This window comes from Mus musculus, chromosome 3, assembly GCF_000001635.26.
Source record: "Mus musculus strain C57BL/6J chromosome 3, GRCm38.p6 C57BL/6J".
Classification (NCBI taxonomy): Eukaryota; Metazoa; Chordata; class Mammalia; order Rodentia; family Muridae; genus Mus; species Mus musculus.
In genome coordinates this window covers 132,981,226-133,000,992 of record NC_000069.6, presented here as the reverse complement: position 1 = coordinate 133,000,992, position 19,767 = coordinate 132,981,226, and the positions used below count along the sequence as shown (strand labels likewise).

At 40.6% G+C, this 19,767-nt stretch overlaps 1 protein-coding gene across 3 annotated transcripts in view; it reads left to right on the top strand.

The window, feature by feature from the left end:
- The window catches only part of Gstcd (glutathione S-transferase, C-terminal domain containing), a 110,290-nt gene extending 91,047 nt beyond the window's left edge, over nt 1–19,243 (top strand). For 2 of the 3 annotated variants that reach the window (NM_001356309.1, NM_026231.3), the window contains exons 9-12: nt 2,035–2,168; nt 4,797–4,827; nt 14,539–14,608; nt 17,774–19,243. In NM_001356309.1, coding sequence (NP_001343238.1) covers nt 2,035–2,168; nt 4,797–4,827; nt 14,539–14,608; nt 17,774–17,910 — 372 coding nt within the window. In that variant the 3' untranslated portion in view covers nt 17,911–19,243. The remainder of the gene's footprint in view (nt 1–2,034; nt 2,169–4,796; nt 4,828–14,538; nt 14,609–17,773) is intronic. The other variant, XR_003954372.1, reaches the window with a different exon arrangement.
- Nucleotides 19,244–19,767: the final 524 nt, after the last annotated feature.

Here is a 19,767-nt window from a genome sequence, read left to right as displayed (position 1 = left end):
TTAATCCTTTCTGCTCTACAAGGCCCTCTTTGTCACCTCCTCGTCATGACCCTCCCTACCTTTTTCTGTCTATACTTCTCTATTTTTGCTTGTCTTATTTTTTGAGACAGGTTGCATATAGCTCAGGCTGGCCTTGAACTCATTATAGAGCCACGGATAAACTTGAGCTCCTGACCCTCCCAAGTCTTGGAATTTACAGGTGTGCATCACAGTGCTGGGCTCCCACTCTCTTTGAGGGTACCGCCCTTCCACAGGGCTTCTGTGCTATTGCTATGCCATGTGCTGTCTGACACAGTGAGCTACACATTAGTTATAACCAGCACTTTAGATTTTTTCAAACTTACTCAATTGATTGATATATTCAGGACTTTAGATTCTGCTGCTACTGTAACAGAGCATTGGGTAGGAACCACAATTTAGATTATTTTATTCTTCACAACTAGCATCAGATGGATAAATAAAAAGACCTTAGAGATTTTTTGATGAATGGAATAGTGAAAGAGTAAATTATTCCATTTCTGGAACTGTAAGTTTTTAATATCAAAATGAAAGGCAAATTGCTCAACACGATCATTCACATCCAGGTTTGCTGTGGAAATGCTCTAAACCAGTGCTTCGAGCAGACTGGTGCCGTCCCCAACTCCTGGGACCTTGCTGGAAAGACAAGGTGTGCCCTGGCCCTCTGAGGGCCAGGCCCTGTCTTAACAAGATGTCCCAGTGCAGAACTGAAAGATGGTATAAAACTTGGCATATATAGGCTTTGGGTCTAATTGATTTCATAGTGTGATTATTTTTATTTGCAATATTTCATAATAAAGTTTTTTTTTTACTTTTAAAAATGAAAGTGGTTACTGTGAATGGCTTTCCTTTTCTATTTCTGTCCTGATAAGTTACCACAAGCAAGGCATCTTGAAGTCCCATGTATTTATTGTCTAACAGTTATGTAGGTCAGAAATCTGGATCACAGGAAGTCAATCAACAGCTGGCTCTTGTCTAAGGACTCCCTGAAGTACTTAGAACCTGCAGTTTCCTGCAGTTATGTAGCTAAGGTCCATGTTTCTCTCCTGGCTGTGACCAAGAGTCCTCAACTTGTAGAAGCCACCCACATTCCCTGGTTCTCTTCCAGTGGAAGCCTGCTGTGGTGCTGTCTGGGATTTGGTTTACATTTTTCTGCCTCCTGTACTATCTCCCTGGGTCCCTCCCTTATATAGTTTTCTGCTCTTAAGAGAACATGTAAGTAGGTTGAATCCACCCATATTGTTGAGGACAGTCCTTGAACTGTAACCGTAGTCACATCTGCAAAAGTTGGTTTCTGCCCTGGCTGTAAATTCTAGGTGTCTTTAGGGGACAGAGCCTGGTCACATGCTTACAGAGCTCCACCTGTGGATGTTACTCTGAACATCCTGTCTCACCTGATGCCCTAGCCCATGAGCATAATTAGATTCTGCCTCATTTTGGGGAGCGACTGTGTCACAGGGGCTAGTGGTGTGTCTGGTTGTCTCTACATTGGCCTCATTTGTAATCACTGACCCTCCCTCCCTTATATAAATTAAAGACACAGAATGGCATTAATCTACCTTATCATTCTGTCTGTGTTTACATTCCATTATCAACAAGTGGTTACCCAGACATATGGTGCTTATAGTAAAACAATTAGTTCTTCCTCCATATTTTCCATTAATCAAAAGGTGCTGGCTTCTACCACAAATAACCAGTTGGGTTTTTTTCATTTGGAATTTTTGAAGTGTAATTATTGGCTTATACATTTGATATTTTAAATAATCAATTGCTGCCCCCTCCCCCCCCCATGAATGCTCAAATATCTCTGTTTTTGCTCATTGATACCCTGTTTGGGTTGCTCTGAATCCTTTTGACAAATAATAGTAATTAGATGACTGTTGCCTTCTGCTGTGAGATGTTCTAGATCATCTTGCTCATTTCTAGCTTCCTGTGTCAGGTAGGTCTTGTGAGTTGAACTCAGGTTCTGTTTAAGTATTGAGAAGATGGATGCTAAGGTCTCCTTCTGCTTTTCAGGTGGCCTTGCACGCTTGTGGAGTGGCAACAGACATGGTGATCGAGCACTGCATCCAAACACGGGCTTCCTTCATCACATGCCCCTGCTGTTACGGGTTCATTCAGAACACATCCAAGTTTAACTTCCCAAAAAGGTGACATTTAGTGTTTTACATAAGACACCAATATGGGGTGAGTGGGTACATAAGATTTGTTTAAATAATGTTGCAGTGAAAGCTGGGGACAGTGGCACACATCCATAATCCTAAAGCTCAGAAGGCAGAGGCAGACTGGGCTCTGAGTTTGAAGTTAGCCTGGCCTGGACATGAAGCTCCAGGACAACAAGGCTACATAGAGAAACCCTGTTTCAAACAAACAAACAAACAAACAAACAAAAGCTAAAGTTGCAGTGAGATTTGAATTTGAGATTGATTTCCTTTTCCAGAGTGTGGCAGGTATCATTTATGAACAGGATTAAGGAGAGTAGCTCTCCTGTCTGCTACTGCCTTTTCTTTTAGATACAATTAGAAGCAAGTCGAAGAATCAGACCAGTAGAAGTCTGTTGACTTCCTCACCTCCCTGTGTTCTAAATGAAACTAGAACCACCCTTGGAAAGAGACACTGGAGTTAATGGCTAAGTGCTTAGACTCTGGAGACATCATGATAGGTGCAGAGTGAGCATTTAATGATGATATATATATATATATATATATATATATATATATATTACTGAAAAGTGGCAAAGAGCCCCAGAGCAGGCCTGTAAGCTTTATGCAGAGGAGGTTGAAGTAGGAGTTTCACCTCAAGTTTAAAGCCAGCCTAGGCACATAAGACTCTGTGTCTATAAACAAACAACAGAAAGAAGAGGACATAAGGTAAGTCCTCTGATAGCATAAATCCTTCATAAATGAGAGTTGTTGCTAGTAGTTACAAGCATCCACAGGGCCTCGAAGATGACTCACACCTTTAATCCCAGCAGTTGGGAGGCAGAGGCAGGTGGGTTATTGTGAGTTTGAAGACAGCCTGGTGTACAAAGAGAGTTCTAGTGTAGCCAGGGCTGTTAGACAGCCTGTCTGGGGACAGGGCTGATTATTTAAAAATAATAAAAATAGTATTCCCAGATGTTGATTCAATTTGATGGCCATTTTCATGATCTTCCTTACCCCACATAGAAGAGGAAGAAATATTAATTCTCATCACTTTTCTTAGAGGGCAACCCCATGCGACAGTTCACTCTCATGCTTCATAGTAATTAAGAATCAGAAGCTAAATACATCAGTTTGGGGACTTCTGTCCTATATCAAAGCAGCTCCGGAAGGACACAAAAATCAATGATAATTATCTTTAGAAACTATAGAAATTTCCATTAGAATTTATTTTAAAATCTCTAGTATAAGTAACAGTATGAAACAGATCTTCTCCTATTCTATTATTTTGTTCTTGCAACAGTTCACAAGCTGAGAAAAAAAATCAAAGAAATCATTGATAGATAGATAGATAGATAGATAGATAGATAGATAGATAGATAGATAGATAGAATTTGTGTATATAATGTACTTTTATATGTATATTTGAGGATTATTAAACAGTTAAAATCTGATAAAATGTGTGGCTTTCAGTGCATTATGAAATATGTAAGTCTAACAGCAGCATAAGATTGTTAATTTGACCTATTCAGATTTCTATCCTAGTTTTACTGATTTAAAAATCTTGGTTTCATGTCACCTTTTTTATAGCCTTGTAGATTTACTGTCGCTTTGCTCTGTATCCTTAGAACTCAGAATAAATTCAGAACATTTATTTCTTTGTGTATGAAAACTAGCCAATTCGCCAAAGGTGGAGGTGTGAATTATAGCCTCTTGTTTCTAAAATATGTAAAATCACAAGTGATTTTTAATCGATACTAATGAAGTTAGTATTATATAGACTACCCTATTTTTATTGAGTTAATGGAGAGCGGACTGTAACACTGGGATGGGGCATGTGACATACATGGTACTTTTAACAGTTATAATGTGGACTGAAATACTGTGATGGACCATGTGACATACATGGTACTTTTAACACTTATGATAGCTTTGATTTCTGGCTAATTTTTCTTATGTTTGACACTTAAATAAACAACTTGTCTACAACTTACATATACTAACCAACCAATAGAGAGCTCTACCTACAACCACATTCTTTGTCCAGCTTTATACCTCCAGACAGCATTCACTATGCCCTAACACCACAGCTCAGTGCCAAGCAGTTGGGCTCAGCTCTACACTCCAGAGCCCATGAAAGGTCAAATGAGTCTCTGTCTGTCTCCCAACTTTGCCTGTTCCTGCCCACAAAAGCAGCGTTAAAGGTTCTTGCCCTCCTCCTCTATGTCACTGCCCTCCCTCTGTCTTATAAATGGAGGGCTCTTCCCCACACACCCCTGCCTGGCACGCCACTCCTTTCTAGGGAGCGATGAGAACAAAGTAACTTTCTGTGACCACGGCCTCCTGGTCCAAAGCCCCGCCACAGCCGATCCATACAGAGAGCCACATAATAGAGCGGCAGAAGCCATGCTTGCTCTCTTACAGGGCTAACAGTGTGTGACGGAAGTTCTCCAGTCCATAACATCCTGGTGTTCTGTTCTTAGTCCTACATAAACACGTTTCAGGGTGAAGTAGTTGTTCATTTGGGATAACCTTTTATATTCTTCAGATACAGTACATATTTTTATTTATAATTCAGGTTATTTGACATTCTTTACATTAAAATGATAACTAATTCTTTTTTGTTTTCTGTTCTAGTGAAAAATTCAAGAAAACTTTATCATACAAGGTAAACCCTTTTTAACAGATGTAGATGTCCTATGCATATACTTGTTTGTGCATGTACTGTGTGTCCTGGAGTTCATTATTTGCCCGTGCTGGCTTCCAGCTCATGGCAGCTCTCTTGCCTCGGTCTCTCAAGTGCTGGATTACAGACATGAACTACCCTTACTCCTTCCTATGCAACTTTTGATCCTTCATATTTTTTCATCCCGAAATTTGTCTTATGAATCTACAGATATATTGGATTACTCAAAAATATTCAGTATGGCTTTAAATTTTTTTTAAATTCAGATTAACTCTGAATAGTGAATGAGATTTGGAAAGGATATGAGACTCATATTTTTTTCTCCCCTGCTTACATGCAAGTTAACGAGTTATCTGGCATAGTAAATCTGACAGGGACAAGAGCCAGCTGTTGCTTAGAGTAGCAGTAGCCAGAGTCTGGTCATCTTCATGATGACACCCTGAGGCCCACCATCGGGACAGGGGCCTGCTGGTGCCCGTCTTTTACTTTACAGAGTAACTGTCTTCAAGGCCAATCACCCTAATGACATGGTTGGAAACATAGTCTGGGACAGAGAGAAATTTTCTATAAAATGTCAGGTGTTTTTGTCTCTGCTGGCCACGTACAAATCTCCTATGCATTCTCCATTGTCCTTGTCATTTATATTGTTTTTATTGTTCTTAGGTTTGAGCTGCCCAAAAGTAGTTCCCAGGCTGATTGCACCAAAGTTTGTCAGTCTTTGGCCCGGAACAAAGGCAGTCAGTTCTTGCTTACAGAAACACACACAAAAAAAACTTGGAAATCTCTCTCCCAACAGCAGTGAGTGATAGGTTTGAGCCGCTAATCTGAGCAGAATGGTTTCCATCCATCTGAGCATCACCCATAGCAACTGTCCGGTAACATGACATGCATAATATAAGAAGTTATATCTAAGCTAAATATAAAGATCTGTTAAGGCTTGATAATTAGTTTGAATTTTAATGTAATTCCACTTTTTAAATAAATACTGTGAAACGTAGTTTCATTTCATGGTCAAGGCTGTATGGATGAGACTGACTTTTTCAGTACTTTTAGTTCCTATCTCTAACAGTGAAGTAGAGTCTCCTTTTTATTATTATTATTATTATTATTATTATTATTATTAGGAATTTATTTCATTTACATTTCCAATGCTATCCCAAAAGTCCCCCACACCCTCCCAAACCCACTCCCCTACACACACACTCCCACTTCTTGGCCCTGGCGTTCCCCTGTATTGAGGCAGATAAAGTTTGCATGACCAATGGACCTCTCTTTCCACTGATGGCCATCTTCTGATACATATGCAGCTAGAGACAGGAGCTGGGGGTGGGGGGAGGGAATGGTTAGTTCATATTGTTGTTCCACCTATAGGGTTGCAGATCTACCCAACTCCTTCCGTACTTTCTCTAGCTCCTCCATTGGGGGCCGTGTGATCCATCCAATAGCTGACTGTGAGCATCCACTTCTGTGTTTGCTAGGGCCCGGCGTAGTCTCACAAGAGACAGATATATCAGGGTCTTTTCAGCAAAATCTTCCTAGTGTATGCAATGGTGTCAGCGTTTGGAGGCTGATTATGGGATGGATCCCCAGGTATTGACAGTCTCTAGATGGTCCATCCTTTTGTCTCAGCTCCAAACATTGTCTCTGCAACTCCTTCCATGGTTGTTTTGTTCCCAATTCTAAGAAGGGGCAAAGTATCCACACTTTGGTCTTCATTCTTCTTGAGTTTCCTGTGTTTCACAAATTGTATCTTATAACTTGGGAATTCTAAGTTTTCTGGGCTAATATCCACTTATCAGTGAGTACATATCGTGAGAGTACTTTTGTGATTGAGTTACCTCACTCAGGATGATGCCCTCCAAGTCCATCCATTTGCCTAGGAATTTCATAAATTCATTCTTTTTCATAGCTGAATAGTACTCCATTGTGTAAATGTACCACATTTTCTGTATCCATTCCTCTGTTGAGGAGCATCTGGGTTCTTTCCAGCTTCTGGCTATTATAAATAAGGCTGCTATGAACATAGTGGAGCACGTTTCTTTCTTACTAGTTGGAACATCTTCTGAATATATGCCCAGGAGAGGTATTGTGGGATCCTCCTGTAGTACTATGTCCAATTTTTTGAGGAAGTGCCAGACTGATTTCCAGAGTAGTTGTACAAGTTTACAATCTCACCAACAATGGAAGAGTGTTCCTCTTTCTCCACATCCTCACCAGCATCTTCTGTCACCTGAATTTTTTACCTTAGCCATTCTGACTGGTGTGAGGTGGAATCTCAGGGTTGTTTTGATTTGCATTTCCCTAATGATTAAGGATGCTGAACATTTTTTCAGGTGTTTCTCAGCCATTCAATATTCCTCAGGTGAGAATTCTTTGTTTAGCTCTGAGCCCCATTTTTTAATGGGGTTATTTGATTTTCTGGAGTCCACCTTCTTGAGTTCTTTATATATATTGGATATTAGTCCCTTATCTGATTTAGGATAGCTAAAGATCCTTTCCCAATCTGTTGGTGGCCTTTTTGTCTTATTGATGGTGTCTTTTGCCTTACAGAAGCTTTGCAGTTTCATGAGGTCCCATTTGTCAATTCTCAGTCTTACAGCACAAGCCATTGCTGTTCTATTCAGGAATTTTTCCCCTGTGCCCATATCTTCGAAGCTTTTCCCCACTTTCTCCTCTATAAGTTTCAGTGTCTCTGGTTTTATGTGGAGTTCCTTGATCCACTTAGATTTGACCTTAGTACAAGGAGATAGGAATGGATCAATTTGCATTCTTCTACATGATTACCGCCACTTGTGCTAGCACCATTTGTTGAAAATGCTGTCTTTTTTCCACTGGATAGCTTTAGCTCCCTTGTCGAAGATCAATTGACCATGGGTGTGTGGGTTCATTTCTGGGTCTTCAATTCTATTCCATTGATCTACTTGTCTGTCACTATACCAGTACCATGCAGTTTTTATCACAGTTGCCCTGTAGTAAAGCTTTAGGTCAGGCATGGTGATTCCACCAGAGGTTCTTTTATCCTTGAGAAGAGTTTTTGCTATCCTAGGTTTTTTGTTATTCCAGATGAATTTGCAGATTGCTCTTTCTAATTCGTTGAAGAGTTGAGTTGGAGTTTTGATGGGGATTGCATTGAATCTGTAGATTGCTCTTGGCAAGATCGCCATTTTTACAATGTTGATCCTGTCAATCCATGTCATGGGAGATCTTTCCAGCATCTGAGATCTTCTTTAATTTCTTTCTTCAGAGACTTGAAGTTCTTATTCTTCACAGATCTTTCACTTCCTTAGTTAGAGTCATACCAAGGTATTTTATATTATTTGTGACTATTGAGAAGGGTGTTGTTTCCCTAATTTCTTTCTCAGCCTGTTTATCCTTTGTGTAGAGGAAGGCCATTGACTTGTTTGCGGTCATTTTATATCTAGCTACTTAACCTAAGCTGTTAATCAGGTTTAGGAGTTTTCTGGAAATTTTAGGGTCACTAATGTATACTATCATATCAACTGCAAAAAGTGATATTTTGACTTCTTCCTTTCCAATTTGTATCCCCTTGATCTCCTTTTGTTGTCGAATTGCTCTGGCTAGGACTTCAAGTACAATGTTGAATAGGTAGGGAGAAAGTGGGCAACCTTGTCTAGTCCCTGATTTTAGTGGGATTGCTTCCAGCTTCTCTCCATTTACTTTGATGTTGGCTACTGGTTTGCTGTAGATTGCTTTTATTATGTTTAGGTATGGGCCTTGAATTCCTGATCTTTCCAAAACTTTTATCATGAATGGGTGTTGGATCTTGTCAAATGCTTTTTCTGCATCTAACGAGATGATCATGTGGTTTTTGTCTTTGAGTTTGTTTATATAATGGATTACATTGATGGATTTTCGTATATTAAACCATCCCTGCATCCCTGGAATAAAACCTACTTGGTCAGGATGGATGATTTCTTTAATGTGTTCTTGGATTCGGTTAGCGAGAATTTTATTAAGGATTTTTGCATCGATATTCATAAGAGAAATTGGTCTGAAGTTCTCTATCTTTGTTGGATCTTTCTGTGGTTTAGGTATCAGAGTAATAGTGGCTTCATAAAATGAGTTGGGTAGAGTACCTTCTACTTCTATCTTGTGAAATAGTTTGTGCAGAACTGGAATTAGATCTTCTTTGAAGGTCTGATAGAACTCTGCACTAAACCCATCTGGTCCTGGGCTTTTTTTGGCTGGGAGACTATTTATAACTGCTTCTATTTCTTTAGGGGATATGGGACTGTTTAGAAGGTCAACTTGATCCTGATTCAACTTTGGTACCTGGTATCTGTCCAGAAATTTGTCCATTTCGTCCAGGTTTTCCAGTTTTGTTGAGTATAAGCTTTTGTAGAAGGATCTGATGGTGTTTTGGATTTCTTCAGGATCTGTTGTTATGTCTCCCTTTTCAGTTCTGATTTTGTTGATTAGGATTTTGTCCCTTTGCCCTCTAGTGAGTCTAGCTAAGGGTTTATCTATCTTGTTGATTTTCTCAAAGAACCAACTCCTCGTTTGGTTAATTCTTTGAATAGTTCTTCTTGTTTCCACTTGGTTAATTTCACCCCTGAGTTTGATTATTTCCTGCCGTCTACTCCTCTTGGGTGAATTTGCTTCCTTTTTTTCTAGAGCTTTTAGATGTGTTGTCAAGCTGCTAGTATGTGCTCTCTCCCGTTTCTTCTTGGAGGTACTCAGAGCTATGAGTTTCCCTCTTAGAAATGCTTTCATTGTGTCCCAAAGGTTTGGGTACGTTGTGGCTTCATTTTCATTAAACTCTAAAAAGTCTTTAATTTCTTTCTTTATTCCTTCCTTGACCAAGGTATCATTGAGAAGAGTGTTGTTCAGTTTCCACGTGAATGTTGGCTTTCCATTCTTAATGTTGTTATTGAAGATCAGTCTTAGGCCATGGTGGTCTGATAGGATACATGGGACAATTTCAATATTTTTGTATCTGTTGAGGCCTATTTTGTGACCAATTATATGGTCATTTTTGGAGAAGGTCCCGTGAGGTGCTGAGAAGAAGGTATATCCTTTTGTTTTAGGATAAAATGTTCTGTAGATATCTGTCAGGTCCATTTGTTTCATAACTTCTGTTAGTTTCACTGTGTCCCTGTTTAGTTTCTGTTTCCACGATCTGTCCATTGATGAAAGTGGTGTGTTGAGGTCTCCCACTATTATTGTGTGAGGTGCAATGTGTGCTTTGAGCTTTACTAAAGTGTCTTTAATGAATGTGGCTGCCCTTGCATTTGGAGCGTAGATATTCAGAATTGAGAGTTCCTCTTGGAGGATTTTACCTTTGATGAGTATGAAGTGTCCCTCCTTGTCTTTTTTGATAACTTTGGGTTGGAAGTCGATTTTATTCGATATTAGAATGGCTAGTCCAGCTTTTTTCTTCAGACCATTTACTTGGAAAATTGTTTCCCAGCCTTTCACTCTGAGGTAGTGTCTGTCTTTTTCCCCTGAGATGGGTTTCCTGTAAGCAGCAGAATGTTGGGTCCTGTTTGTGTAGCCAGTCTGTTAGTCTATGTCTTTTTATTGAGGAATTGAGTCCATTGATATTAAGAGATATTAAGGAAAAGAAATTGTTACTTCCTATTATTTTTTTGTTAGTGTTGGCATTCTGTTCTTGTGGCTGTCTTCTTTTTTTGGTTTGTTGAGGGATTACTTTCTTGCTTTTTCTAGGGCGTGGTTTCCCTTCCTTGTATTGTTTTTTTTTTTCTGTTATTATCCTTTGAAGGGCTGGATTCGTGGAAAGATAATGTGTGAATTTTGTTTTGTAGTGAAATACTTTGGTTTCTCCATCTATGGTAATTTAGAGTTTGGCTGGGTATAGTAGCCTGGGCTGGCATTTTGTTCTCTTAGGGTCTTTATAACATCTGTCCAGGCTCTTCTGGCTTTCATAGTCTCTGGTGAAAAATCTGGTGTAATTCTGATAGGCTTGCCTTTATATGTTGCTTGACCTTTTCCCCTTACTGCTTTTAGTATTCTATCTTTATTTAGTGCATTTGTTGTTCTGATTATTGTGTCAGGAGGAATTTCTTTTCTGGTCTAGTCTATTTGGAGTTCTGTAGGCTTCTTGTATGTCCATGGGCATGTCCTTCTTTAGATTTGGGAAGTTTTTTTCTATAATTTTGTTAAAGATATTTGCTGGCCCTTTAAGTTGAAAATCTTCATTCTCATCTACTCCTATTATCCGTAGGTTTGGTCTTCTCTTTGTGTCCTGGATTTCCTGGATATTTTGAGTTAGGGTCTTTTTGCATTTTGCATTTTCTTTGATTGTTGTGCAGATGTTTTCTATGGAATTCTGCACCTGAGATTCTCTCTTCCATCTCTTGCATTCTGTTGCTGATGCTCGCATCTATGGTTCCAGATTTCTTTCCTAGGGTTTCTATCTCCAGCGTTGCCTCAGTTTGGGTTTTCTTTTTTGTTTCTACTTCCCTTTTTAGGTCTAATGTGGTTTTTTTCATTTCCATCAACTGTTTGGGTGTGTTTTCCTGGTTTTCTATAAGGACTTGTAACTCTTTAGCAGTGTTCTCTTGTATTTCTTTAAGTGAGTTATTAAAGTCTTTCTTGATGTCCTCTACCATCATCATGAGATATGCCTTTAAATCTGGGTCTACCTTTTCGGGTTTGTTGGGGTACCCAGGACTGACTGAGGTGGGAGTGCTGGGTTCTGATGATGGTGAGTCGTCTTGGTTTCTGTTAGTAAGATTCTTAAATCTGCCTTTCGCCATCTGCTAAACTCTGGAGTCAGTTGTTATAGTTGTCTCTGGTTAGAGCTTGTTCCTTTAGTGTATCTGTTAGCCTCTGCCAGCAGACCTTGGTGACTGGCTCTCTCCTGAGTTTCAGTGGTTAGAGCACTCTCTGCAGGCAAGCTCTCCTCTTGCAGAGAAGGTGCACAGATATCTGTTGTTCGGACTTGCCTCCTGGCAGAATATTAAAGCCTGAAACATGACTTTTCCCAGAAGCTGTTAGCTTCTGTCATCCACACTCTCAGCTGTGCAGACTAGTCTTGGGACGATCTGGGAACCAAGATGTCACCTGCAGATGGTCCGGCAAAGTCCTCCCAGGCCGGGCGGACACCTCTCCCCTGCCAGGGAAGGTGCCCGGATGTCTGGAGCCCAAAATGGGGCCTGCCTTAGAAGCTCTATGGCTCCCACCTGTTCCAGAAGTTGTTAGCTTCTGTAGTCCACACTCTCACCTGTGCAGACTAGTATTGGCAGGATCCGGGAACCAAGATGTCTCGAAGTAGAGTCTCCTTAAACACTCATTTCTATCGCCTTGAGAGCTTTATCTTCTTGAGCGTGTCTTTATGCTTCTTAAATGCCCACTTCCTGCCCTGCCCCACCTTTCTACAGCACTCTCCTTCCCTTCCTCACTGCCCCGTATGAACAGTCACAGAGACCCACAGAGCGGGTTCTCTTCTCATGCCTTCATCTAGAACCAGAACATTGCTAGCCTTCGCTGGCTGGGTTACAATGGTCATATCCTAGGGAACTACTAGATTTAGAGAGCAAACGTTAGGATTCACAAGGTTCTACAGGAAAAATGGGGCGAATGGACTGAAGATGACAAAGCTACCCTTGGTCTTGGAGGAAATGTAATTTACACAGCTGTAAAGAGAAGTGGTGTACCCTGGTCCCAGAGAGCAGGGCTCCCGCTCCCCCACCCCAGTGAACAGGGTTTATCTGCTGTTACTCCAGCACCCTCAGGAGCTGCTCAGGTAGCAGTCGCCAGCCCTCAAAAGGTGTCAGGTGTAATGTCTTAGAGGCATCTTCCCTTCCTGGACACTATGACAAATGGTACCCTATTACTTCCTAGAACTTCATTACTGCTGAGAGATTTTGAGAACTAATTAGGTGGGTGTTTTCTCTATTCAAAATTAGCCAGCAGATATTTAGAACACCTGCATGTGCCTTGCCCTTTCAGAACCTTGTGTTGAAGAGAACAGAAATAATTCTGAAAGAGATGTAAAACTTAGGAGCACAGTGCATTGGACCCCACCTGAATTTCTGATTGCATCAGCATGACCTATACTAATATACTGTTTAGAAACCCCATGCAGACAAAGGAAATACTTTTTCTTACTTTGTCAGATCATAGGATCCTAAAATCTTTTGTCCTATTTAGATGCTAGCCATTTTGTGGAGGCTTTATAAATTTTACTTATTCAAACTACGTCATTAATTTCTGGGCCATTGCCATTAAATTTTATAGTGATTCTTAAAATGTTTTAATACATAAAAGTTGGAACAAAGATACTCTTGTTATTAAAAAAAAAAAAGAAAGAAAGAAAGAAAGAGAAAAAGAAATGCTACTAATATTTTACTACCTGATTGAAAAATAGAGACTTTATACTCAGAGGCTGAGAGGAGAGAATTACAAGTTTGAGGCCAACTTACTAGGAAGACTCACTTTGCCTGGAGGTGGGGAGGACTTTAAATGTAAAGTCCGGAGTACTAAGGATATGAATGGTCAGTCTGGGCTCACCCTGTTTAACTCTGACTCCACAGCTGCTCTAGGTCTTAAAGGCGCAGAATGTTCTGCTGCCTACTGACTAGCTGTAGCTACGTGTAGATTAAAGGGTGCTGCACACACATGGCCTCTATCGTTCACAGGCTTCTTCGTCTTCATTAATGACCCTTTCCTAAAGTCGTCATATAACAGTACCAGTCTCTGCCCCATCCCCTCAGGTCTTAAATAAAAAGGGCTATCCTGAGGAGTAGCCCATGCTCTGCTAGAAATCCTGGAGAATAACTCGGGTCCTGGTTAGGGTTTTATTTCTGTAAAGAGACACTATATTCTCATCATGGCGGGAAGCATGGCAGCATGAAGGCAGACATGCTGCTGGAAAAGTTGCTGAGAGTTTTTGATCTGCAGGTAGCAGAAGGAGAATGTCTCACTAGGTTTGACTTGAGCATATTTAAGACTTCATAGTCCGCCTCCATAGTGACACACTTCCTCTAGTGAGTCCACACCTACTCCAACAAGGCACACCTCCTAATAGTGTCACTCCTTATGGGCCTGTGGGGTCCAATTACATCTAAACTGCCATAACTGGCTTCTTTATCCTTGAGTAATATGAGAAGCCACATCATGCTTCTTCTAAGACCCAGATGAGAGAGAGGTCCAGATCACCTGGAGAAAGGAAAATTTAAGGAAACCGTTCTTTTCCCTTAACACATTATAATTTCAATATGAAACCACCTGGTCCTGTTTATAGGATAAAAACTACTGGGTAATATGGCCTTGAAGTTTTTCTCTTTTCTGTTCTTAAGAAATATATCTGAAGCCAGGCAGTGGTGGTGCACGCCTTTAATCCCAGTGCTTGAGAGGCAAAGGCAGGTGGATTTCTAAGTTCGAGGCCAGCCTGGTCTACAGAGTGAGTTCCAGGACAGCCAGGGCTACACAGAGAAACCCTGTCTCGAAAATCCAAAGAGAGAGAGAGAGAGACAGAGACAGACAGACAGACAGACAGACAGAGTAATCTGAAAAACAGTCAACTTGACGGGAAGAAGTCACTAAGGACAATATTCTTAGGATTGCTCTTTTCAGCTACTCAATTTTGTATAGTGTTTTTTATGGAATGAACTCCAGAATAATTGAAGTCGTGTTTTTGTCTTCTCTGTTTTATAACTCTGAAGCACTGAATTAGAATAAACCCACATCTGTTGATGCTCGTTTTAGGAACACATGCTCCTCTGCAGATTTGCCGATCAGACAGCTGTCCAGCTCCCACCCGAGAGGAGACTCATAGGTATGTGCTTCCACCAAGCAGCTGCTGAGGGGTTATGCCCAGCATGCCCAGAGTGGATGCATAGGGGCTATTTGGGGAAAACACTGCTCCATTTATCATTAAGAAAACTTCTTCCCAGGAACTGTAATGCAGCACATTAGCCATTATGACTGACAGCTTGTCACATCTTGGTTAGCGTCTGTGTGCACTGAGTAGATTTCACATTAAATCTTTCGTACTGTTAAGAACTTCAGGATCCATCCATAGTCACAAAGAAAATAACAAAAATGTTAATGTCAGCTCCATATTCCAAAGTTGATTCACTAGAAATGTATAAAGAATGATACTGCGTCTTTCTTAGATAAAAGTATACTTAGACATTATTGATCACAGGCCCATACATTCATCTTTTGCAGTACTGAACATTACCCAGAACCATTTCAAGAAACAGATCCATCAAAGACTTCACTTTAGAAAAATAAACTTTTGTTTAAAAGAATAATTGCAATTGTTATCATCCACTTAAATGCTGAAAATGAGTGAGGTAGACACAATTATTTATATTTTATTGACGTCAGGAGTGAACCTCTTCATCGGATGGGTGCTAGAGCCACGCTGTGACCCCAGGCTATCTGGGTCCAGACACAGAGCTCTTGTTCCCTTCTACAATACAGCTTCTCGGGCCATCACTAGATATTTGGGTTCTAAAACAGGTTACGATAAGTGGACGGGAGTTAAATCGCGTCTTAAACTTTTTTCTCAGAAGCTCCACATTGGGCACTGTCGTACTTGTAAAATTCTAACATTACCTCCTTTTTCCATGTGTACTTGAGTAGATTATTGATGTTTCTTTGAGCCCAGCTGAAGTAGTTTATACTCAAGAAGATGTTACATAATAAATAATTACCTTTATATTCTAAAGTTGGCATAGTACGGTGCTCACACGAGGAAAGGCACTGAGACCTACAGCTAAGGGACTTCCTTTCCTGTTCTCACTGTGCCCACAACTGCCATCTCTTGGTAAAACCTCTCATTTTTGTTTCTTTTCCTATTCCTCCTTCTGATTTTTTTTAAGTCACTGTAATATATACACTTGTTATAATTCTACCAGATGCATATCTCAGTCTTTATAATCCACTGATCTAGGGATCAGAGGGTTAAATCTGATGGAGACTTCTTGGTGAGTCATACCATTGTAGAAGGTGTCAAATGCCAAAAGAGAAAGGCAGACCTAGAGTGGGTGAGGAGCAGTAGGAGCACTAGCAAGCAATGGAAGGGAATGCCTTCATGAGAGAGACCAAGCTTGGCCCGTTTTAAGAAACCCACACTCACAATAATGAACCCAGTCCTACAGTAACAGCATACCTTCACCTCAGGCTGACGTCTAACTGTAACTCAGCACTGGGGATTAAGTTGCAAGCATGTGCCTTTTAGGGAGCACGTTCAAACCATAGAGATCAGTAGAGCCATGATTGTTGTTGTGAATCAGTGTCAGTTTTCGGTGTCAAGGAAGAGCAGAGACTGAAGGGCGGGTGCTAGGGTTGAAGCAGAAGCCCATCTGGCAAGAGTGCTACAGGGAAGGGCAGGGGAAGGGGGCAGACAAAGCCACAGAGTTTGTCAAAGATATTGCCACTTCCATGCTTGACAAACGTTTTTAGAAAATGCATATGTATCAAAAGATGGCCTAGTCGGCCATCACTGGAAAGAGAGGCCCATTGGACACGCAAACTTTATATGCCCCAGTACAGGGGAATGCCAGGGCCAAAAAGGGGGAGTGGGTGGGTAGGGGAGTGGGGGTGGGTGGCTATGGGGGACTTTTGGTATAGCATTGGAAATGTAAATGAGCTAAATACCTAATAAAAAATGGAAAAGAAAAAAAAAAAAAGAAAAGAAAATTTACCAACCCCCAAAAGGTAGGTTGCCAACAACTGGATTTCAGTTGTATTGACACTTAACATGGGAAAATATGAGATTCTTCTACCAGATGAAAAAAGGAAAAACTAACTGCACTGGGATCCCAGCCAAGAGTCAGTGAGCTGCCTTGTAAACCAGGGTGGGTCCTGAAGGAATGCGGAGCATCCCGTTCTGACAGAGTGTTTGAACTGAGAAGTGGATGGGAAGCAAGCACTCAGCTTAAAGGGAAGTGTCTGAGGCCAGAGAGAAACCAACTGGATAGCTGCTGGGGAGAAGATGAGTTGTTTGTTTTCTAAATGGAGTTCTACCCTTTTGCATCAGCTTCTAACACAGCTTGATCTTCACGCTGTGAGTCTGAGTCTCTGATTTATTCTTACTTGCTAATTTCATCCGTTCCTGGTTTTGTTTGGTCTGTAAGAGTCCCACATGTTACAGGAGAGGTTTCCTGTTTCAGGGATGGATGTGCCTGACTGCTGACTTCACTTCACTCCAGGAGGCTGCTGTAAAGTGGTGCTTAAGCATTGCTGTAATTATCAAAGAAAAGTGGAAGGAATGAGATTGTGCAGTCAGTAACCTCTTTCAAGAAAAGGAAGAACTTAGATATTAAATATAGAACAGTTCAGACTATAAAAGCAAGTAATGGCTTAGTATAGGAAGCCTCAACTCAGTTTTTCCTAATCTACTTTTGAAAGGGAAAACAAATAAGCTGCTGGCTTGCCAGTCAGGGTTCCTCGTTTGATTCTCAAACGTTGCAAAGGGAAGAGAAAACCAATTTCATAGCGAGGTGAACTCTGACTAGCACATGGTCACGAGTTTCCTCAGTCCCTTTGCATTTCTTTATCATGTTATAAACCTCCAGGGAGAAATGCGGTGTCTCTTTCAGATGGCCACTCGGCAGTGTCTTATTTTAGACTTTGTCAGAGACAGACTTTTTTTTTTAGAATATTACTTATAATATGACTTTATAGGAATACAGAACATAGGTCTTAAAATGAATTTTTGACCAAAATATAAAGTAGAATGTGTAGTTGCAATTTGAGATATACGTATTGATACATTTTTAAAAGTTAGCCTTCTGGAAATTGCTAGCCAAGATAAATCTGGGAAGTATGTCTTCACGGTGATCCACTCTAAGCTTACAGTAAGCAGTACCGAGGGGACATGGCCTTTGCCACAGCACTGATGGATGGATACTGTCACTGCGAAGATCCCTGTGTATGCATGAAAGTTACATTGCTTATAAATGTCTCACGCTGTGTTCCCTTGTCTCAGGGAAGCAGTGCATGGGCCTGGTGGATCTGGACCGAGCAGCAGCAGCAGGAGAACACGGCTACTCTGTTCAAGTGATCTCTATGGAGCCAGAGAGCTGCTCTCCCAAGAACAACATGATTGTGGGTGTCCCCTTGTAGACGGGCACTCAAACGTGATGCTCTGCCATTGGCTTCGTGAGGAGAGCCCGGGGCCGTCCAGGGAGCCTTTGCTGTGCTCCTGGAAGCAGCACTGAGCTGAGCATGCTGGGCCGGCTGGGAAAGCTGCAGGAAGACCTTGGAAGAGGGATGCTCCGCTGTGTGCGCAGAAGGATGACAGGCTTCCAAGAGGGGATTCCCCGAAGCCTTAGCCGCCAGAGTCGTTCTCAGTGGCCAAGATTCCCTCCACAGATCCATTTCCTCCCACTTCCCTGATGATGTCAGTGGAATATTCAACCTGGGCTATGACCTCACAGCCTTGACTTTATAATCTTTAGATATTCATACTTGGTGACCAGAGCTAAACTCAAGGTAGTTGAGGTTTTATAGTTTTAACAATGTACCTTTTCTATAGATTTTTTTAAAGTCTAGAATGGTAAATTTAGTGTTTTTTTTTTAAATCTGACATTGGTTGATCTGCATATCATGTACTATCCTCCTTTTAAATATAAATATATGTCCCATAAATTAACAAATAAGTTTACTGCTGGTTCAAAGATTTCACCTAAAAATTTATAAGTCAATTGCACTAAATTACATATTCTAAAAGTGGAATTTAGATGTAAATTTTAACTAAACAGTAAATGTATGCGTTGTTTAGTTCCGAGATATAACTAACAAATGCTAGGGTCTATTGTTCTCCAAACCCTGGCCTTGCTTTCTCTGAAAATGCAAGAATGAATTACATGAGGTACATTGTTTTGCCCTCCAAGGGAGATCTTCTAGATCTAAAAGAGAAGACTTGGGTGGGGGGGGGGGGGGTCCATTCTATAATCATGCCATCATGTGTAGCCTTCTGTTTGGGTGTGAAGTGTGCAGACTCTGAAAAGCTCATTTGGACAGTGCTGGCTGCCTATGTTTTCTTTCCAGCAGCCAGCTTTTTAAATTACGTGTACAGACAACTATCGGCTGTGTGATGCTAACTATAAGCCTACAGTATTAGCATTAAGATTAATTATTTTATCTTGATGTTTTCATATCTAAAGCAAAATCTTAAGGATTTTATTTATCTGCCACTATGCTTTAAAATGCATGAATAATTTAAAAGGCAATATGGAGGGGGAAACTTTGTTAATTTATGAGATGATTTAAGATGAGAGATGGTCCTGATACCTATGTATTTTATCCACTGGTACTGTTAACTATACCCTGCTTTGCTTCTTTTTTAAATTGAGATATGCTTTGATACAATATAATACATAGATTTTTGTATTCCTATTTTATTTAATTGAAAAAAAACCTTTTCATATAGTAAACTGTCGTCATGGCTCTCCGCCTTTGACTCCTCTCAGATCCTTCCCAACCCATTAGCCAACTCCACACCCTTTCTTTCTCTTTGAAGAAAGCAAACAAAATAATGGATTTTTTTAAAAAAGAAGAAACACACAGAAAAAAAAAAGTAAAAACATAAAAATTTCAGAAACTATAAGACCAGTAAGACAAAAAAGAAAGCTTAGTTAAGAGAGAGAGACAGACAGAGAGATGGAGAGAGGTCGAGATCCTGAATGTGAAGGAGAGCAGAGAGGGGTATATAGGGAGATTTGGAGGGAAGAATTGTAATCAATTTACAATCTCAAAATACACACACACCAATGAGAGAGAGAGAGAGAGACAAGGGGGAGAGATTGAGGGAGAGAGAGAGAATGCCCAAACAAAGCAATGCAAGACAAAAGTCTACAAAAATACCATTGCGTTTGTATTGTGTTGTCTATTACTGCTCAGTATGGGGCCTACCCTTAAGTGTGATTAATATACCCGGTGAGCCGCCACTGGAGAAAACAAATGTTGCCTTTGCAGATG